The 20,621-nt window shown below is 38.3% G+C and overlaps 1 protein-coding gene across 1 annotated transcript in view; it reads right to left on the bottom strand.

Annotated features, from left to right (window-relative positions):
- The window catches only part of SYTL3 (synaptotagmin like 3), a 35,582-nt gene that overhangs the window by 8,145 nt on the left and 6,816 nt on the right, over positions 1–20,621 (bottom strand). The window contains exons 4-10 of the mRNA XM_076333771.1: positions 17,487–17,551; positions 14,795–14,846; positions 13,364–13,430; positions 12,313–12,385; positions 8,765–8,889; positions 4,874–5,017; positions 2,095–2,267 (exon numbers count right to left, since the gene is read on the bottom strand). Coding sequence (XP_076189886.1) covers positions 2,095–2,267; positions 4,874–5,017; positions 8,765–8,889; positions 12,313–12,385; positions 13,364–13,430; positions 14,795–14,846; positions 17,487–17,551 — 699 coding nt within the window. The remainder of the gene's footprint in view (positions 1–2,094; positions 2,268–4,873; positions 5,018–8,764; positions 8,890–12,312; positions 12,386–13,363; positions 13,431–14,794; positions 14,847–17,486; positions 17,552–20,621) is intronic.

Raw genomic sequence — 20,621 nt, forward strand, 5'->3', positions numbered from 1 at the left:
CTAAATAATTCAACAGGTTTTAAACATCAGTTAAAAGTCTGCTTTTCAGCAAGTGTGTTGAATGAGTACACTGACTGTACTTTTTCTGCTGGCTTGGAAACCAAGTATCAACCCGGTATCAATACAGGCTGGGGGATGAAGGGACTGAGAGCAGCCCTGCTGAGAAGGACTTGGGGGTACTGGTGGATGAAAAGCTGGACAGGAGCCAGCAATGTGCGCTCGCAGCCCAGAAGGCCAATCGTATCCTGGGCTGCATCAAAAGAAGCGTGGCCAGCAGGTTGAGGGAGGTGATTCTGCCCCTCTGCTACGCTCTGGTGAGACCCCACCTGGAGTACTGCGTCCAGCTCTGGAGCCCTCACCATAAGAAAGACACGGACCTGTTGGAGCGGGTCCAGAGGAGGGTCGCAAAAATGGTCAGGGGGATGGAACACCTCTCCTATGAGGAAAGGCTGAGAGAGTTGGGGTTGTTCAGCCTAGAGAAGAGAAGGCTTTGGGAAGACCTTATTGCAGCCTCTCAGCACTTAAAGGGGGCTTATAAAGAAGATGGCGGCAAACTTTTTAGCAGGGCCTGTTGCAACAGGACAAGGGGGAATGGCTTTAAACTAAAAGGGGGTAGATTTAGACTAGATAGAAGGAAGAAATTTTTTATGCTGAGGGTGGTGAAACACTGGCACAGGTTTCCCAGAGAGGTGGTGGATGCCCCATCCCTGGAAACATTCAAGGTCAGGTTGGCCGGGGCTCTGAGCAACCTGATGTAGTTGAAGATGTCCCTGCCCACGGCAGGGGGGTTGGACTAGATGACCTTTAGAGGTCCCTTCCAACCCAAACTATTCTATGATTCTATGAAATATATAAATATATACCAACAGAGAACATAATGTTCACTACACAGCACTTCCCATGTTGCCTTTCAGGCTTCCTGCAACTGTTTGCCTGGCTTAATTACCAGGGGACTTAAAGAACCTTGACCCACTTCTGAAGTGCTCTCAAACTGCCCCGTTTCACGAGCTGCTGTTCCAGCAAGGCTCCTTTCATCACCAAGCTCATCTTTATGAACGTCCTCTGCAAGATGTGCAAAAGTCATATTCCTTCTGGGTGAAGGTGACTGCAACTCCACAGTTCCAGTGTGGTCACTCAAGGTGCTCGAACACGGTGTGACAGCAGGGGCAAGAACCGGTAGTTACATTTTCTATGAATGATTGCTGCATGGTCAGAGAGGATCATTTAGTAATGAACAGACAAATCATCAAGGCTTAACTATCCAACCAAAAATTTCTATGGCATATTTTATCTGCAGAAGTAGGTATTTCTTCCTCTTACAATAATACATAATTATTAAACAGCTTTAGAATTTAAAATGTGTTGCAGTATCTGAAATTTCTATTCTTATTACAGAAGATGGAAGCACAGTAGTAGTATAGCAATCACCCAGTGACCTACAGCGAGTCAGTAGATGAATTAGGAACATGACAAGAGGAAATGGCCTCAAGTTGCGGCAGGGGAGGTTTAGATTGGATGTAAGGAAAAATTTCTTTACTGAAAGAGTGGTGAAACATTGGAACAGGCTGCCCAGGGAAGTGGTTGAGTCCCCATCCCTGGAGGTATTTAAAAGACGTGTAGATGAGGCGCTTAGGGACATGGTTTAGTGGGCATGGTGGTGTTGGGTTGATGGTTGGACTCGATGATCTTAGAGGTCTTTTCCAACCTCAATGATTCTATGATTCTATGACGTCCCATGTTTCATCCACTTATGTATTAATTTTGCGGGCACAACTTAAGAGTTAAAATCTGAACAGCTATTCTCAAGATCCAAAGGTGCTCATCAGCAACACAGATACCCAACTGCCTGTTCACAGGCAGAGAAAGAGACAATTACTAGCAGAAAATGGTCTGAATGGAATAAGCACTGGTATGAAACCTATTTGTCTTGCAGTGTGTACATGTAAAAAGGACTGGTGTATATATGTTGGATGTTCTGAAAGTGCTAATATGGCATACCATCACACTTCAATCAATTTCAATCACAGCACACATAAGTATCTTAAAACCAGAATATTTTCCTTATTTTTTTCTCCTTCTCTACAAAATACTTACGGGTTACACTTTTTCTTCTTCTCTTCTCCATAAGCCAGGTTCTTGCATCCCTTGATGCAAATTTCTAAGACGCAAGCTTTGAAGATGTATCTTATGGCAAACTCTATTTCTCCCGTAACATTAGCCTTGCCAAAATTGCCAGACTCGGTGCTGTTAAGACTATACAAACTCCCCTAAGAAAAGACAAATGTTTGGGAAAAGTAGCTTCAGATCAAACAGGACAAAACATTTATTCTCCTCAAAGGTCAGTATCTTTACAGACATGACTGTAGAGCTACTGCAGATCACGAAGATTTAAGGTAACCTGTATAAAACATTCTGCTGCTTCCGTAACAGCCCTGAAAATTATGACTGTAATTGCAATTCTACTGCATTGAACTAGACTGCTTTTAATACATAGCTCATAGCAGGGTACACTGCCGAGATGTTAGGTTCTATCATATATTAAAGGAAACAAAAGTGGCCTTGCACATCCAGTAAATATTCTACAAGATCCCCCAATTCCATGTAAAAATGACATATTCCATACTACAGCAGACTGTTCAGGAAAGATTAAAATATGAAGACATCCAGTTGTCGTATGTGGGTGCATAAAGAAGGTGTTTCCTAGCTCACCTCAGTCACTTTGTTCTCCCTTCATCTACTTTCACCTATGGGGCAAAGGTTTGGATGCTGTCCATCCACATATATAAACAACGTGTGTGTCTAGCATTTACAGAGGCCATGAAACTGCAATGAAGAAAGAGACTATAATCCTTTCTGTGGCCCAGCACAGACATGTAATTTTATGGTGCTATCTAGCCTTCACTGTAACAAATTATCAAGTCAGTCAAAATAGTTTGGTCTCCATTCATTTAGAATGATATTCTTTAAGGTGAGCCCTAGAAACTTTTTACATAGCATATGTCACAAAGACACAATTGTTGTTGTGATTAATCTCACAGCAACATTGCCCTAGATTGCTAAGATATCTGTGCTAGATCACTCCTCCCTCTGAAAATAAACACCAACCCACGCAGGCCTGGTTAACCAAGGAGTTCTGCATTGCACAACCCAGCAGTTAAGAGTGCAGAGTAGTGTTTATAAGATCGTATCTCTCTTCCATGCAGATGCTCTTCTTCATTTGTGCAGCTTGCCAAATATTCATTTTAAAATTCACACCAAAAGCTTAATTAGATTAAAGAAGCTATCATCTACTCTATCTTATAAGCTCTAAGTAACATACAAACTCGACAAAAGAAGGGTCAGGTGCTTATTGAGGAAGTCATAGGAAGTGTTATGACTGTTTTGACCTGATGCTTGTTGCATGTAATCTTGCTCCCTCCATGAGACGTGTATCAGTGTAATCAATCTCCCTTGCAGCTTTGCTCAGCTCTGCTCTCTCACTCACTGACATATTTTTATTCATCTGACCAGAAAATGCTTAATTTCCACCAAAATCCTTCATGATGAAGGAATGCAAATAGATTTTTGTCTTAGCTCATATGTCCTAAAAAAGTTCTGCAAAAGTCCCTAATATTTATTCCACAGAACCTCTTATTTATTTAGAGAGGCTGGATAGGTGTTCTGATTAAAGATGTTTGGACTGAACATCACTATGTATGTCTACCACCTGATCAGGAGTCACATACATTCAATGTAGTAATCACTTATCCTTTTGGTTCAGTGAACAGGGATTTAGCAATGACTTCATGTATTGTACTCCTGCTGGCATGACTGGAATCAATGACATCTGGTATTTTGGAAGATATATTTTCATGGAGCGGTAATCAAAATCCAACAGTTACCCATAAAGGGAAGTTCAATGGAACTTGACCTTCCCCTTTGTAAGACAGTAGAAAATATTTCACTTTTAAGCCTGGGCTGTCTATAGCCCAGTTCAAATGGTTGTCATTAGAATCACAAATGTCATCCAAAATTGTTATCCATTTGTCAGTTTAACACCTCAGACTCCACAGTGCAGTAAACTATGAGAGATCACCAAGGTCCTTGTGTGTGTTTTTCCTCATCTGCAAAGTGAGCAGGCTGGTTTAATTTTGATTCCCTAGAAGTCATTTTAGTTCCCTTCTTTACAGTATCAGTCATGGATTCTTTGGATGCTTCACCCTGCTTAACCTCATCACTAATACATAGAAATTAGCCTCCACAGTTAATCATAGAGACTTTAAAGCACGTGCTGAATTCATTTATAACTGGCTTCCTTCTCTCTCATTTGCAGTATTCAAATGCCATCCATCAGATGATGATTCAATGCCATCCCCTAAACCTATGAACTGCTCCCCTGGCTTCCGTCGCTGTCAGCTTCTTTTTCGTTCACTGACATTCTGACATTTGAATTTCCACTGACATTTCCATTACCACAGTTCTTGCAGAATAACAAAACCCTTCAGCTGAATGAAGTTTTAAGAGAAAAAGATAGTTACTAGGTTAGAAAGAACCATGTTCATGATACCATCCCTAATATAAAATGGGAAGAATGTTAGTTGCATTTGCAAAATTCAGAGGAAGCTGATCTATCAATTATTCATTATTAATGGGTATATCCATCTATCAATTATCCACTATTAATTTGATTGGGCTTATGCTGCGAAAAGTTCACAGTGTTACTATGAGGACCACGCTAAAGGCAGTCAGCCTTTCATCAGATACAAACTCAAGTAAAATTCTTCCTTCATTTTGTAATATAATCCAAAATACACCAACATTTTGCACAAGATCTTATCTTTTATATCTGTCTCCATTAGGAACCTGTTCTGTTGTGCTTCACCCTTCAACTTACATGTTTTCTGCCATCACAGAAAACTGCATCGCTTGTGGGACTGGTTGTTATGTCTTCCTCCTCCTTGCAATTCCTTTTGGTCAGAATTTCACTGTCATTTTGGGCACCAGTGATGAGCAGTTGAAGACTGGGTGTACTTTTCATCTGTAAGAAATTCAGCAAGTAATTTTTTTTTAATTTAAGAAAAATGCCCCGATTCCTTCAGGAATGTTATCAGAAGAAAATTCAGTAAATGGCTGCAATTCACTCTGATCAATGTCAAACAGGTGGCACACTTTCAAAGACAACGTAGTAATTTAAATCTTGATTTACAACTCTCATCCCAGCTAGTAGTACATTCATTATATTCATAATTTTCTAAAATCAACATACCATCACCTAATCTAAGGATCACTACCACAGCAATTACTAACAACAGTCTACTAATAACACACCAAAAGTAGCAATATACTAATAAAAGGCCTTATTAGCCTTCAACAAAACAGTAATTTTGCAAGAAAAAATAAATAAATCTTGCCTGCAGGAAATTAGAAAAATTAAAAATAGTATTTTGCAATATGCATGACACCCATGTCTACCTATGCAAGAATGAATATAGGTTGAAAGAGAGTTGAAAATACAGACAGACTCACAAGTTCTTATTTAGCTTTGATTATAGAAAAAGTTTAAATTTCTGTGGTATTCTTGACTTTGCTTTGGCTAAGTCCATTCACCTTTCCAATATTCCCATGAAAACCCTGGTAATTTGTGGAAAATTAAGATATATAGTAGCAAAACTCCCTGAGATTTACCTTCAGCCACCTCTGTTACCAATTAGAACAGTTAATAGAATGAAGTGTCAAAAGACTAATACATATGGCTAGAAATATGCTGAAAATAGATTTTAGCTCATTCTGGCACACCACTACCCCTGGATAATACAATCCATGAAGAGTATGTTCACAGTTCAATGGGTAGGAAAAGAGTGAGGTAAGAAATTTTACAGGGTTAGGATCTAAGAAAAGAATTTCTTCACAAAAATTGTATAACAGGGGTTACCTGAAAGACTAGAAAGAATATAGTGTGACCAAATCAACAAAAGGATTGGGACTTCTTTGCATAGAATAAAACAGATCATATATATTCAACAGACCTGGGAACCCCTCCTGCACCATCAGCAGAAAGCACTAAAGAATGAGGACAACGGAGGAGATAACGTATTACTTTTGAAAAAACAGGACGTGCAAAATCCAAACCAGTATGCTGTTATTGTAACACACAGAAATTGTTATGTGTAATAACTGCCCTACCTTAAGAACAGATGTAAGAATTCATTAAATTCCCTTGTGAGAAGGAAACAGGCAGAAAAGGCATTCAGAATATAGTCTCAAAAAAACCCCAAACAAAACCAAAATATCATATTTCTCAGCAGAGAAACTGTCTTCTGCTTTATAAAAACCTGAAACACCACCAATTTCACTTGCTAACCAAAACAACCTACTACACACTGAATTTTAGCTACTACTTGGATCAGAAAGACTTCTCTATCGTGTTAAACAGAATATAAGTGATTGACAAGGCAACATAACTACCAGTGCTAAACTTAGCATCAGGTCACATAAGCAAGACTCCCACATAGCCCAGCTCTAATGCCTGCAGCAGCATGCATCCGCTGCCACAGGAGGGGTAACCCACAGCTACCGACGCACCACAGCCTCCAAAGCTTGCACACGTCTGCTTGTTCCCCCAGTGAGGCAGGTATAATTGCAGCTCCTTTAATGAACTTAGACATTCTGATGGCGAGAAGTCCTAGAAAACACTATTCAATTAACTTCCTAAATCCAGATTTTACACTGGCTGGTAGTTCTTGCCATTGGATTGTTTTTTCACTATTACTGAAGTTAAATATAATCTCTTTCAACTTTAATCTGAAGGAATCAAGCTCCAAACATATCACAAATTTGGAAAACTTACTTAAGAAACAGATAGTGCTCTTGAGACTGAAGTGATGCTCCAGTCTTATACCCTGCACATTCAAAATGGCAGAGTTACAGCTGTTACTTCCCAGTCATTCCTAGGAGAAAAATGCACACTTTCTAGGGGAAAAAAATACTGTTTCAATTCATTCTCTGAAAATGAAAGTTCTTTCTGGGGTGGAAATAACAACAAGTAAGATTTCTACATCATATTTTGTTACAAATTTGAGTAATAAGGGGTTTTGCAAGTGTAATTTAAAACAGGTTCTGTCCCTAAGCTTAAGTCATAGTTCTAGTATGGATGTAAACAGCTACCCTTATTAAAGGAAAACAAAGATGGAAAAGAAAAAAATAAATGGAAGAATAATGCAATAGTACCATCGACAGAGATTAAAAATAATTTTTAAAATCACAGTAAAGATACAAAAAGCCATATTATAAGTGCAGGGACAGACAAGTGAAATTTCCTTCAATATTAAAAAAACCTAAATGGCAAAGACGACATTCACAAGAAAAAAAGATCAACAGTAATTCTAGCAAAACTAAAATTGTACCTTAAATATAGTCTAACTGGTTTGAATGAAACAGAAGCTCCCTGACTCAGAGAAATAGAGCTATGGCACACAAACAACATTGAAATCTATCTTTCAAAATCTGTAATGCAAAGGGTGGACATCATAAGTTAAGTCCTAAATCTTTAAATGGGCAATTAAAAACCCACACAAATAATTTGGAATCTCCTACTAATACATTTCTCAAGCCAAAGAATCCATATGCATCTTTTACACATGACAGGCTGCGTGTGATCAGCATGCAATGAAGCATAGTTTGAGTTTATATTATCTCCAACTCTGATGGTTTTTGATGCATTAAAGAGCAGTGCTCTGCCAGTGGAATAAAGTAACACTGAAGTGTGGCTTGCCACAATGAAAGCAGCACTCGGGTAGTTAAGAATTGTTGCCAATTTTGTTTATAATATAATTGCATACAAAAATACCAGAACTAATTTTGCAGAGTTCACAGACCTTGCTAGGCCAATTCAAACCACTAGTCCATGTGGTCTGACATCCTGTCTCTTCCATTTATCAACACCTAACACTTCAGAGGAAAGTGAAAAGTGTGCACCAAGGTAGCTGTGAGTAATAGTTGCCATGAGGTCTGGTCCTTTTCTCAGCATTTAATTCAGGCACTTAGCAGACCGCATTTACCTCATTCAGACGAACAAGGCGATTCAGTAAGTACCCACTATGTGGAAAATTGAATATGGACAAAGTTCAGTCACTTGAGAGCTGAAAGTGTACAAAACAAAATCTTCAGTGTAACTTTAAAGCAGATATATGACATCACCTTCAGCCCTGCACAATTTGTGGAAAAACAGATGACTGGATTTTTCTCAAACTTCTCAAGAAAACACTGAAAGCTAGAGATTGTAACCAAAGCAAAAGGAAAAGGGAAGTTGCCCAACAACTAACAACAGTCAACATTTTCTCCTTGCCGAATTAAAAAGTGCTCAGAAAGTGTCAGGATGGGTTTTGCACGGTCATAGCTTGGTCCTGTTCAGCAGTAAGAGGGGCAAGAGGAGGACAAGAGACAGAGCACCTCCCTGCAGCCCAACAATCACACAGAGCAGACATCAATCACCCTCAAGAGAGTCTGTGAGCACCTGAGAGCAAAATGACCCATCCTCTCCCTACCTGTGTGAGGGTCTTTGTAAAATCTCAGTCTAACATTTCAGCTCTGGGCTGAGATCAAGTGTGTAGACTCAGTCAAAAACCTTGTGAAGAATCAGAGTTCTGGCCACTGTCAGTGAACATCAGCTAAGCCCTGCTCGTATAATAAAAGTAAAATTCCACTGTCTAAGTCATTATTCTTACAAATATATTCCATTCCTGAAACAGCCCTTACAGTTAGAGACTGTGTATAGTAATACGGATACCCTGCTTGTAATGTTGATGGCAGTGTCAGACTGGCTCCTTCTTTGCTTCCTTCTTTCCATGTTCTGCCCATAATCTGTGGTTAGGAGACGTCTGTCAGCCATATCATTCTGGGACTTAGAGATTTCTGAAGTGAAAATAAAGAGAAGTCACTATGACAAACATTGCAAGCAATCCTGTAGATTTATAGGCTAATTCTGTAGCTTTCAAACTTTCATCCTGCAATTTTAGTATTGATCTCCTAAGAGTCAGAAACAGATGGGAAGGCAAGTGCTTGTCCCATTTTGTATAATTATATTTTGCCTACCTAAATCTTTCCTGCTGTTTCAACTGGAAATTATACTCCTTGCTTCCTATCATTATAGCTGCTGCAAGGAATTGTTGTATGCTATCAAGTACAGTTTCCTTGCAGAAGTAGCTACTACAGTCCCTATATATGTTTGATTTGTAAAGCAGTTTGGTTTGGTTCAGGATAAAAGCAAGATCATTATAACAACATAAAGCGACATGACAATGGAAATTAGAAAGCAGAGCATATTGGAAAATATTTAGAAATTTAACCAAAATATGGATGAAAGGAGAGATATTACATCCTTTGGTCCCAAACCACATATAATTTTAAGAACATGCATAGACCTCATTGACTTCAGTAACATTACTCATATGGATAAGCTTGTGTCCATACTTAAGTACCTTACTGAATTAGCACTTCAGTAACATCTAGTTTATTGTAAAATAAATCTATAGGACAATTGAACATTTAGTGCACCACTTTTTGCTTCTTATTCCTCAGGGTACAGTCAGAACTTCACTTAAAGGGAAGGGCAGCACTCATCCGTGATTTCTGAAGTTGAAAACTAGCAGGTTTAGCAGCAGACTTTGTTGTAAATCCCAGATAGTCTCTCATGAAGAATTAATAACTTATAAGTGGTACATGAAACAGCTATCATATGTTTAATTCATACAGAAGAAATAAATACTTCTCTCACAACGTGAGCCTCTATGGAGGAACCTCAGACAGCAGACAATATGTCATTATGGTATTCAAAAACAATGGCATTCTTAAGCGTGATTTTTAAAGCCATTTTGCATTAGTTTTGTTCTTAGCAGCAATCAGTCCTCAGATGTTTACTGTACTCTGTGTACACCATTAAGGCATCACGTGACATATTCATAGGCAGGCTCAGTTAAGTCATCTTTGACTGTAAATGAAACCAGGTTTTTAAAATACACAGTGAAATCAGAGATCATAAGAGACTGGAGTGAGAGATCTAATGGAGTAGATAAAATCTGAGTAGCTTGACCAGCAGTAGAAGCAGAAACACAAGCTTGCCTAACTCTCTCTTAAAATGAATAGGTTACAGAACAGGTTACTGTGAGAAAAAAATGATTGTTCAGTTTTCATATCTATTCCTCCTTTGGCTTCTCTATCCAAATGGTCAGTACGACGGACACTAACTCTAGTGCCAAGGGTGATTTTGCACTGAAAATAAAACTACAACCAGCAACTCATCTTATATTCACCAAATGGCAACCATTGGATTATATCATCTCCTGTTGCTGCCAAACCATGCTGGAACAGGAGGTAACAGCATAAAGAGCAGACTGTACGACGGCGGCATTGTGCTGCACATGCTAATCCTTTTTTCCCCGCTGCTCTCAGACATGCACACACACTGGCTCCAGTGATAGAATCAGAGGCATAACAAGGTTCTCCAGGTTTATTTACTGCAATACACAAGAGCTGGGTGTATTAAATACCTCTGCAAACCAGGACATTTTTATCTAGATAAGATATAGAGTACTAACTTTAGACACTCGTGACTGAAAGCATCTATCAGCACAGTACCAGGTTTCATTAAGAGGCCATATTGACTGCAAGAGCTGTTTTCTTAGGTCAAGAAGCCCAAGCCTCTCTCTCTCTGTAAGACTTCCTATGCTTTTTAATTACTGACTTCAGTGATTGCAACAGCCTGTTATTTCCTCACTAATTAAAATGTTCTGTCCTAACTGAGGATGATGATAGTAACTGAGTGGGGTTTCACATACAGCTGAACTGAGCTAACAACTTGCTGCCATCCTCTCTGCAACCACTGCTCTTCCCTCCTCAAACCCTGGCCCCTGGCCGCACGGCCCAGCACCCTCTGTTGTGCAGGCTCCAACATACATACCCTACCTTGAGCCTATTTAACTCACTAAACCAGCAGAAAAGTACCTATGTGTTTTGTCAGGGTTAATGTTCTGCCCTTTTAATTAGCTAAATCAGTTTCCAGAGGGGTCCAGAAACACTGGCGCTAATTCAAGTTAAGTGATGGCAGCATAAGGCCAGAAACAGAGAGAGAAGAAAGACGTGGGAGGAGTGGGACCTTCCTTTTGGTAGCAGTGAATTATTAAATTAGCTTGCTGCAGTCCTGACAGTCTTTACCAGTAACTGTGGGATATGACCAGGCTTCAAACTATCAGAAAGCAGAAAAAATTACTTTGCATCCAATTCTGTGCTGCCTCAGCTATCTGCTTCCAGTAACAAAGTATCCTACGCCACCCTACAGTACACTTCTGTTCAGAGGAGACAGCCATTGTGTCTCTGCATAGCTTTAACATGTGTTCACACAGACACAACATTAAATTTGTGTAGTTAAAGGAGAACAGGCCTTTAGGATGGGTGGAAGAAGTTAGAGGAAAGACCAAACAAGAGCTAAGACAGGAGTTAGGGGGAAAGGCAGAAAGGCACGAAAGCCAAATTTATTCAGGTCTAATCTCACATTTGCAGTTGTCTAAGATGAAGCTAGTTAGAAAACACTAAGGTTCGTTCAAATACATGCAAATCTGCAAGCCCCTGTAATCTTCATAAGGCTCAGAAGTTGTTTTCCTCTGGTCACTGACGCTTTAATTTGTTCTTCACAAAGGCTGGCTGTCCTCAGTGTAGTTAGCCTTAGAGGCACATACACAGTCTGCACCCTAAAGAACAGCAGGCAGCATAAGTGAATGGAAGGAACCAAAAGTATCAGAATGAAAGAAGAGTTGTTAGGACTGGCTGGCTCTTAGAAGTATGCACTGAAAAAAACCACACAACTAGACAGACTGAGAAAGAGGAAGGAAGTCCTCTTGAAGACTGTCAGTGAATGAAAATATTAACCTCTGCTTCCATTACATGATAGATTCTTTGACGGGGTCAGTTTGGGTTCAGTCAACTAGATAACACGAAGATCACTACAGTAGAAAGTGGTTATTACGCTGTGCTAACGTGAGTTAAATATACTGCATCTGAACACCCAGTAAACTTAAAAATAACATTATACAGTCTTTTCACATCTTTACAAGAAAGGCATTCTGGGTTGGTATCATCAGGTTGTTAAACAACTAGCAGAATACTGAAGGAGAATTAGACTTACTGTATTATTTTTCAGGTTGGCTCAATCTTGGCATTAGTCATTTCAGCCATTACTCAATACCCTTTGTTTATAACTATTTTTTGGCCAATACTTTGGCAAAAATACTGAAACATTTGACTACATTACTCTAGAATGACAAAGCAGTGAAAGCTACTTACTTTTTATATGTGTTGTGAGAGACAAAAACAAGTTCTCCACAGATTTATTAAAACTTTTAGACTGTGTGAGTTCCTGCAAATGGGAGATGCCAAGAGTAAGAAAACACAAAATATTTGCTGTTTTAACGTTTCCATGATCACATATCTACAGACCACGTAACAATCAGATGGTAAGGCTGCAGCCCTTTGCTCACTTCTGTAGACAAATACATCTGAGGACATACACTGACATGGTTGAAAACTGTCACACTAACGTATGAAGATGGAAAATAATCTTTTCAGTTCCATACTCTTTGATATATAAGTGGAACTCCTTGTAGGAAGATCACATAGCAATTTCATATATACAACTAATTACATCACTGATTTGTTGTAATGTACTTGATACTTCAAGTAGGAAAGTCCTATCTATTACACATGCTCCTGTGCCTCTGAATCAAAGAGTTTTCATCAAACTCCAGGTAAGCACATATTAGAATGTTTACAGAATTGCAATGGGCTTCAAAACCAGGGCCTCAGGACCCAGTTCAAAATGAACTGAAATAGTAATTTAGTGCAATTTCAATGAGTTCTGAGCCATGTCCTACTATTCTGTCTACTAGAAACTGTATTGCAAAGACAACCATAAAATTCACTGTTTTTCACTCAGTAATGAAAGTAACATATGGAATGATCGCTTTAGAAATCACTATTGAATATCATAGGATCGTGGGATCCTTCAGGCTGGAGGGGAGCTCAGGAGATCTCAGTCTTCCTGTAGTAAGGCACCAAAAACCAGGTGCCGTATTCTAGTGCCAAGTAGAGAGGGTTAATGACTTCCCTCAAAAACTGAAAACTAATTGAAAACATCCCTCATGATAGACTCTGACCTTTCTCTCCTACTACCAATGCAGCATAAAAAAAAATGACAAAGGAACATAAGGCAGCATTTATACTGCAATATGATGCTACAGCAGTTGCTATTTACTGCACTTCTGTGGCTGGCCTCTTCATATGAATGACACCCTAAGAGATGTATGTATATGTATATTTTGCAGATATGTACATTTACCATCACGTTGCTTCCTGCTGTGGATTCTGTGAAAGGAGGTGGAGTTGGAGGTACGACAGAAATTTTACTAGAAATTTAAGAGACAATAAACAGTGCAACAATTAATATATTATGCTAATAGATGGATAAATAAACCACATTCATGCACAGTATCTTTATTATCTGTCTTTCCTGCAATCTAAAGATCTGGGCTGAGATCCTGTGTCTTTAAGAGTTGCAGCACAGGCTTATTGCCTGTTTGTAAGAGTTAGGACTACCTTTGTATCAATCTTGGGCTGCTCTAGGCAGAATTATTAATTTAAGACAATCAGGAAGACCTAATTTAGGACAGGCTTCCTAGGCTTCTATACAGTTGGTAGTATTACAGTCTGTGTCCTGAATGTTAAAACATAATTCCTGTGTAATGCACCCCATCTCTGTTTCAGAGATGTTTGCAGAAAACAGTCATCTTTATTTACAATACTAAAAGGATCCTTCCTTGCCTGGGCCCAGAGCTGTTAGAGTCCCTTTACAGCATTCGAGTCATTTCACCTGTTGTAAATAGCCCAGGTCTGCGAAAAAAAATCTGGTATCTGACTGCATCTGTTATCATGGCACAATCACAGACCCTAAAGGCAGCCGGTGAACTTCCTTTTTGATTCTCTTTTACTTTTACCACATCTAGGTAAAAGCAAGTCCTTATGCAGCCCTGGTTAGGATCATATCTAGCTGACTATAAGTTTCTGTCTTCTGCAGCTATGCCTTGACAGATAATTATCATAAAATTGAGGCCATCTCTTTGTATCTTATTTTACTTTTTTTTTTTTTTAAGGAAGAAGGTTTCTTTTATACAATGTAGTTTAAGTAGACTGTTATTTCATTATATATCACTGGTAATAACAAGTATGGTCATGCTTAGGCCTCAAGTCAAAGTATTTATTCAGTGTAAACTGGATTTTTCACTTGTTTTAAGTTTTGGTAAGTGGACGCGCCTTACTGAATACAAAGCTTCTTGTCTACTCTTAAGTCTAAAGCTATCAAATCAGCACTACCTCCCATTGAGCAAATAATGATGCTATTGCTATTATACCTAGTAAATAATTTTCATCTTTGATCATTCAAAAGTAGTGTGTAAATTTGGAAGATAATGGTGTAAACAGGTATGCAAAAAATATAAGCAGATATAACAAAAATACTGCACGTCCCTTCATTTCAAGTAAATAAACTATTACTCTAAACATAGTACTCTTTTGTACTTGAGACCCTTTCTATGGGTTGCTGACAGATAAAAATGGTAATCTTTCTATGCTTTTATCATTTATACTCCAAAAGTATTAAAATTTATTTTTCATAATTAAAAAATACAAACTGCTGGCTGGTTTATAACATACAATATATCGCCTATACAAATTCTCAGTGTCCTAGGACCATTAGTCCTTTTATGAGTCTTACCTCAGTTTCTGATAAGATTTCAAGAGCTTTGCACCAACTGTTTCATGTCTGCCTGTGTAGGAGAAAAAAAAACACCCAAAGGTCGTTTAGCAACAACAGCAGTTACTAACACCTGTATAATACTTTTTAAAATCAATGCCTTTTTAGGAACTGGCCTGCATTACAGAAGCTTATGAACATGCAAGTCAGGAGTGAAATCAACGCCCACCTGATGTATCAGCATACATGCCAAGCAACACGCAAGTTCCTCCTGTATCAGAAACTCTTATCATGATTTCACCTTCACCTCTTGCAGGTGACACGTTCAGACCAGCTCTTCACAAATGCTGAGGACAATCATGTAGGGATGCTAACAGGCCTATTCCTACAGGTTGCTAAGTGCTCTCAGCCTCCTGAGGTCCAGGAGGTGGGTCCACTGCACTAAAGCACACTGCAACCATAAAACTCAAACGCTATGGAAAGCTTGAAAATGTGTACAAGAGTAGGCACAAGGCCATCTCTTGCATCTTATGAAAAATTCTTTTCACTTTTCCTACTAGAGAGCTGAACAATCACGAAAATGCATGACTAGCTCACAAACATGAGCAAAACCCTTTGCTAAGGCCACCCCTGTGGGGAAATAGCAACCATGTCACGTTCCTCAGGTGAGCAGCCACATGACGTAAAGAACACCAAGGAGCAAGTGCTCGAACAATGAAGACTCATAAAAATGTAGTTTGCTCCTGAGTGACTGCCAACAGAAAGAAGGGCTAAATGCATGTAACAAATGGCCAACTGAAAATATCTGGAGTGGCTTTAGTCACTAATCATTCCTAATACAGAAAGTAGCATGTGATCTATACTTTGCTGAAGATGTCATTAATTATAACATATTACTTACATATAAGTAGCAGACCTTGGTGGTGGTAGAAACAATAATCAACTTATTGATGTTACAAATTTAAATCAGAACTCCAGACTTAATGCTCTGTTATTAATAAGTAATATCTGGTATCTTGATTTATTGCAGCATTAAATGATTTCTTAGATTTTTAATTTATTAGTCAGTAAGGCAATCTACCACTTTTATGAAAATATGATTTTTATTCTTTAGGTAGAAACCACACAAAATTAATAAAAAGCATACTGATGTAACTTTTTTTTTTACTCTGCAACATGAGAAAACTTCACTGTAACATGTATTTTTTCAGTTAAACTTATTTTACAATGAATACTTCACTTGTGTTATATTTTTAAACCAGAGGAGGGCACTGTCTCTCCAGGCTTGAAGGATAGGTAACTACTACGGCTGCTGTTTCAAGAGTTTGCCATTTTTTAACCCCTTTAATTATGTCAGTTGGTCTAATCAAAGGAATTAAACAAAACATATTTCTCCCTGCAGCTTATCTTCTATATATACTTAGATCTTTGTGACTTCAACAGTATTACTATTAGACTAACTAAGCAAAATGCTTCAAGCACCCACAAAGCTTTGATAATGCAAGGCGAGAACTCATTTATTTTACTGGAAAGAGGGACAGTCAGTATCTTGCAATATCAGATTCAGTGTCTGAGAACAACATAGCATTTTCCAGTAACTGAGAGAGATTGTTAAAATTTCTGGCTTTAGACTTGCTGAAAAGAATATGAAGGAAAATTACTAACAACGGTTATGGGATACAACTGTGCTTTAAAAGATCAGTCAACTAATACTTTAATCAGAAATTGTGTTAGCTAGAATGGAATTCAGTGAAATCTTTCAAATTTTAAATGAATTGTTTTAGCAGGAACTGTAGTTCAGTTTCTTAACATGCTACCTGCTGTCTTCCGTGAATACGTACTACCCAAAATTTGCCCAATTACGTTCTTCCATTTATAAACTTCTTCCTATTCAAGTTTCCCCAAGAGATATTTAAGCTCCAGTGCTTTCCTTTTTACCAGCTATTCTTAAATCTAGATACCATGCAGATACTGGAAACAAAACTAACATTTAGCTACAGTCAGGCACAAAGTGAAATAGTTGCCTATCTGAAGCGGTGCTTCAAGGGAAAGAGGAAGGAAATCCTCTCCACCTTATTAGTCATTGTAGGTGAAAACGAAGACTAACAGCCCCTTCACTGGTGAAACACATACCCCATAGGGCAATCCATCCACATCCTCTGCAATTTCTTTTAGGGCTTTGTATTTTTAATTGCAATGAAAAGACTGAACACAAGGCAATGGCGCAGCTAGCTGAAAGTGAAGAAACAGTAAGCATTTAGCTCTCTGTTGATTTATAGCTATACATGTTTTTCTTTATTCCATTCTGTCATTTCTTTAAGCTTTAGAACTTTCTCAGTGAAAACAATTGAAGTTTTAACTTTGACAGACAATGGATGCAAGATCATTTCCTTCCTGCACATATATTTTAACATATTTATTTCATGTAATTGTATTTCTTGGAAGCCTTACACGCTCATTAATTCAAATGGATATGGCCAGCAATTTTCTTATTCTTATTACTCATACAATATAAATTATACTTTTAAATGCATTCTGCTAGTTTGTATTCATGTTTTATTTAGTGCATAGACAGACGCACTGCATGATAATTTCTGACTAATCTCTAACCAAGTGGAAGAAACATTAAATACAGTGGCAGACCACATTCTGTGTTTCACTTAGATGAGGACTACACATTACACAGCAGTTTATGGTCTGTTCCAGCAATTACCTTCACCTGGATATTTCTTTGCTCGTTCCTCAAAGAACCATTCACCAGTCTTTACTTTCACATCTCTGAAAAACAAGCAAAAGACATTTGAATCAACATTTTCCAAAGTGCATTTATTCAAATGTTTGATAACCATTTAACAGTCCAACAATCCTTCTTAATCCTACCATAAAACCAGAATTTCCTGACTGCTCACTCCATTGACTGATTTTGCTGTGGGTCCGCAAACAAAGGATTCCTCCCCTCCATTTTTTTTCTGTCCTTTTTGCTATGCAGGACTGCCCATGGAAAGCAATACATACTGCTCTAGGCATTGCTCCGAAGCCAGGAGTCCTGGGTCCACTCCAGTCTATACAACCAACAAGCTGCATAACAGCCCCAGGCACTTGTGCTGACACCTTTGCTTACAGCTGCAGCCTAGTCTGAGGAGCAGGGAAAGTCAGTGATAGAGGACATGCTCCCAAGCAGAGCTTGGGATGGCTACCAGGGAGCACTGAGCTCCACAAGCCTGACGGTGCGATGGCTTCATGGTCCATCTCTCTCCATTTTGTGGAAGCTAACATCAATGATGTCCATGTCATACACAGGCACCAGGATCACAGGATGAGAAAAGTAGTGATTAACAAGTATAAAATTATATCAGACTAAATATCTCTGTCAAGAGCAGATTTTCAGCAGATTTGACTCTTGCATTTTGTTGTCTCCAACTGAATTAGATGAAGTCTGCGCTCTGAACTCATCCATTTTTAAGGAGGCGAAAAATTCTTTAACTGAAGAGAGGATTCTCTGGAGTCTTCAGGTTCCAAATTCTCATCTAGTTGTCCTACTGATTTTTAGGGCATATATAATATCTCTCTTCCTTGTGGATTTTCTGATGCTTATTACAGGATGAAGTCCCACTGCAAAAGTTTCCTCAGTGCAGGCACTGCTAAACTTTCTTCTCTACCCAGTAGTTCATTTTCCTCTACAAAATTAGTCTCTTTATTATCATTCCGTCTGCCAAACTTCCTTGAAATTGGCGACAACATACAGACAGTAAATTCATGTAGGGCTTGCCTCCTTAAGAAAACAAAATCTCTAAACACGAGAGCTATACTGATATCCACCAAAGGCCAGGCAACAAAACCCCTGGGTCTGCCATTTCACACCTCACCTTACTCTATGTTAAAATAGACAAACTACAGATAGGATGCTGTTAGTTCTTTCTGTGGCTTAATTTTAAGGCATTTTAGGCATTTAAAATATACCTTTGTAAGTAGCAATGCAGAATATTCAAAAAATTCACTACCTGTGTAGGTTGTACTATTTATTTACATGCCTAACCATAGATCCTTGTGCGTAACTGAACACAGATGACTTTGAAAATTAGGTTAAAATAACTTTGAGACAGGATACTTATTTATTTTGGATGGAGATCTATTAATGTCTGAAATCTCTGGTTGCACTAGATCTTCAAGGGCTCTGCATAGGTAGTGCCTCGATTCTCATCTCCAGCCTTCCTTTAATGTTCCTCCCACTACCCATGGTTATCTTCCCAGAGTTTAATCTCCAGTTCTGCACAGGCTCACGTGATGATTAGACCACTCACAGGATGAAAACAGATCTGGAAATATTCCTTTTTTTTTTTTTTTTTTTTTTAGACTAAAGAGTGTAAGCTATGACCAAAAGTGTGACAACGAAGCTGATAAAGAACTATCCTTGTCAGGTAAAATAGACTAACCTCCTTCAAAGCAAATGTCTTTCTAGACTCCTACAAGACATGATTCCTTTAAAAAACACACTATACCAACTCCGTTTACATAAGAGATGCCTCTTCCAGGTGAAAGATACAAACTTTGTCAGTCCACAAGGCTTTTTAAATTTCTTATTTTGTAAACAATGAACATTCACCTATCCCTGCATGCTCTTCCACTGAGGTCTTTAAGCATCTTCATTACAAACAGAACCCTAGTGTCTAGGAGAGAATCTCAGTAGCGCTGCTGCTGATAATGTTTTTTTCAGGAAAATGTACTCTAGTGGTAACCAAGACTCAAAATTACAGTTGCTCAGGACTTGAAAATCAGCTCTTACATTTCTTAGTCACCCTATTTTTCCCTCACCAGGGTACACAAAAGGCACTGAGTAGCATTTACCACACTGCTGCACTCCCTACCCTTCTTGAGATTTGCAGCCTTGATGTAAAGCTCACTGAAGGCAATGGAAGAAGTCTGACCGATTTTAATGGACTTTGCATTGTGACTAAACAAGATCAAATGTGCTGTTTCTCTGCTATAAAGAGAATTTCAATAACAGCTGAAGAATTCCTCTATATTAGCAAGACAAAAAAAGTAATTTCCTCAAGAAAAAGTAAAAATGTCTTTTATTTCATTTAAATAATGCTTTCCTGGTTTTACCATTAAATATCTGGACAAGCTTATGAAATAATTAAGGGTGTGCAGCACTATACAAGGCAGCTTAACAACTAGCTACTCTCTATAGGGGATTTCTACTGCGGCCACCAAATAACTAGAAACCAATTTAAAAGAAAAGAAAGTGGAGGGAGGTATCTAGAGGAGGATATGGAAAGTTTTTAACTTTTTAACCTTTCCTTTTAGTACTTATAGCATGAAGCACAGATAGTGAAATATATGCATCAAAATTTAGTAACTGCTTTGTATCAAATATAGATGGAGCTAATCTGCCTATTTTATGTATAAATTGCAAAATAAACTGAGGATTCAGAGAACGTATTTTTAGTGATAGTTTATAGTCTTTTCCAAACTACAGAAAATTACTTCAAGCTAGTAGTAGAAATTCATTTACCTTAAGACCAATACCTTGCCTTACATTTCTCAGGCATTATTTAAATCTCAGTTTGGCATCTTAAGAGGGAGTAAAGTGCTGCATTAATCTTGTGTTGGCATAAAGTAAAATTTCATCCAAATCCTCACCCTTTGTACAGGGATATATGTCATCCAGCACAGCTGTTGATTCATTTTCAAACTTATCTTTCTTTGTCTACATACTATTATTTTTTCATCAAAGGTGGAAATATAGCTAAACCATTTGGTTTAGAAAGATTCTGATGAATAGGAGGGACTACGATGGAGTATTTTGATATAAAAATTGTACCAATCAGTACAAGAAAGATTGTTT

The sequence above is a fragment of the Aptenodytes patagonicus genome, chromosome 3 (assembly GCF_965638725.1).
Source record: "Aptenodytes patagonicus chromosome 3, bAptPat1.pri.cur, whole genome shotgun sequence".
Lineage (NCBI taxonomy): Eukaryota > Metazoa > Chordata > Aves > Sphenisciformes > Spheniscidae > Aptenodytes > Aptenodytes patagonicus.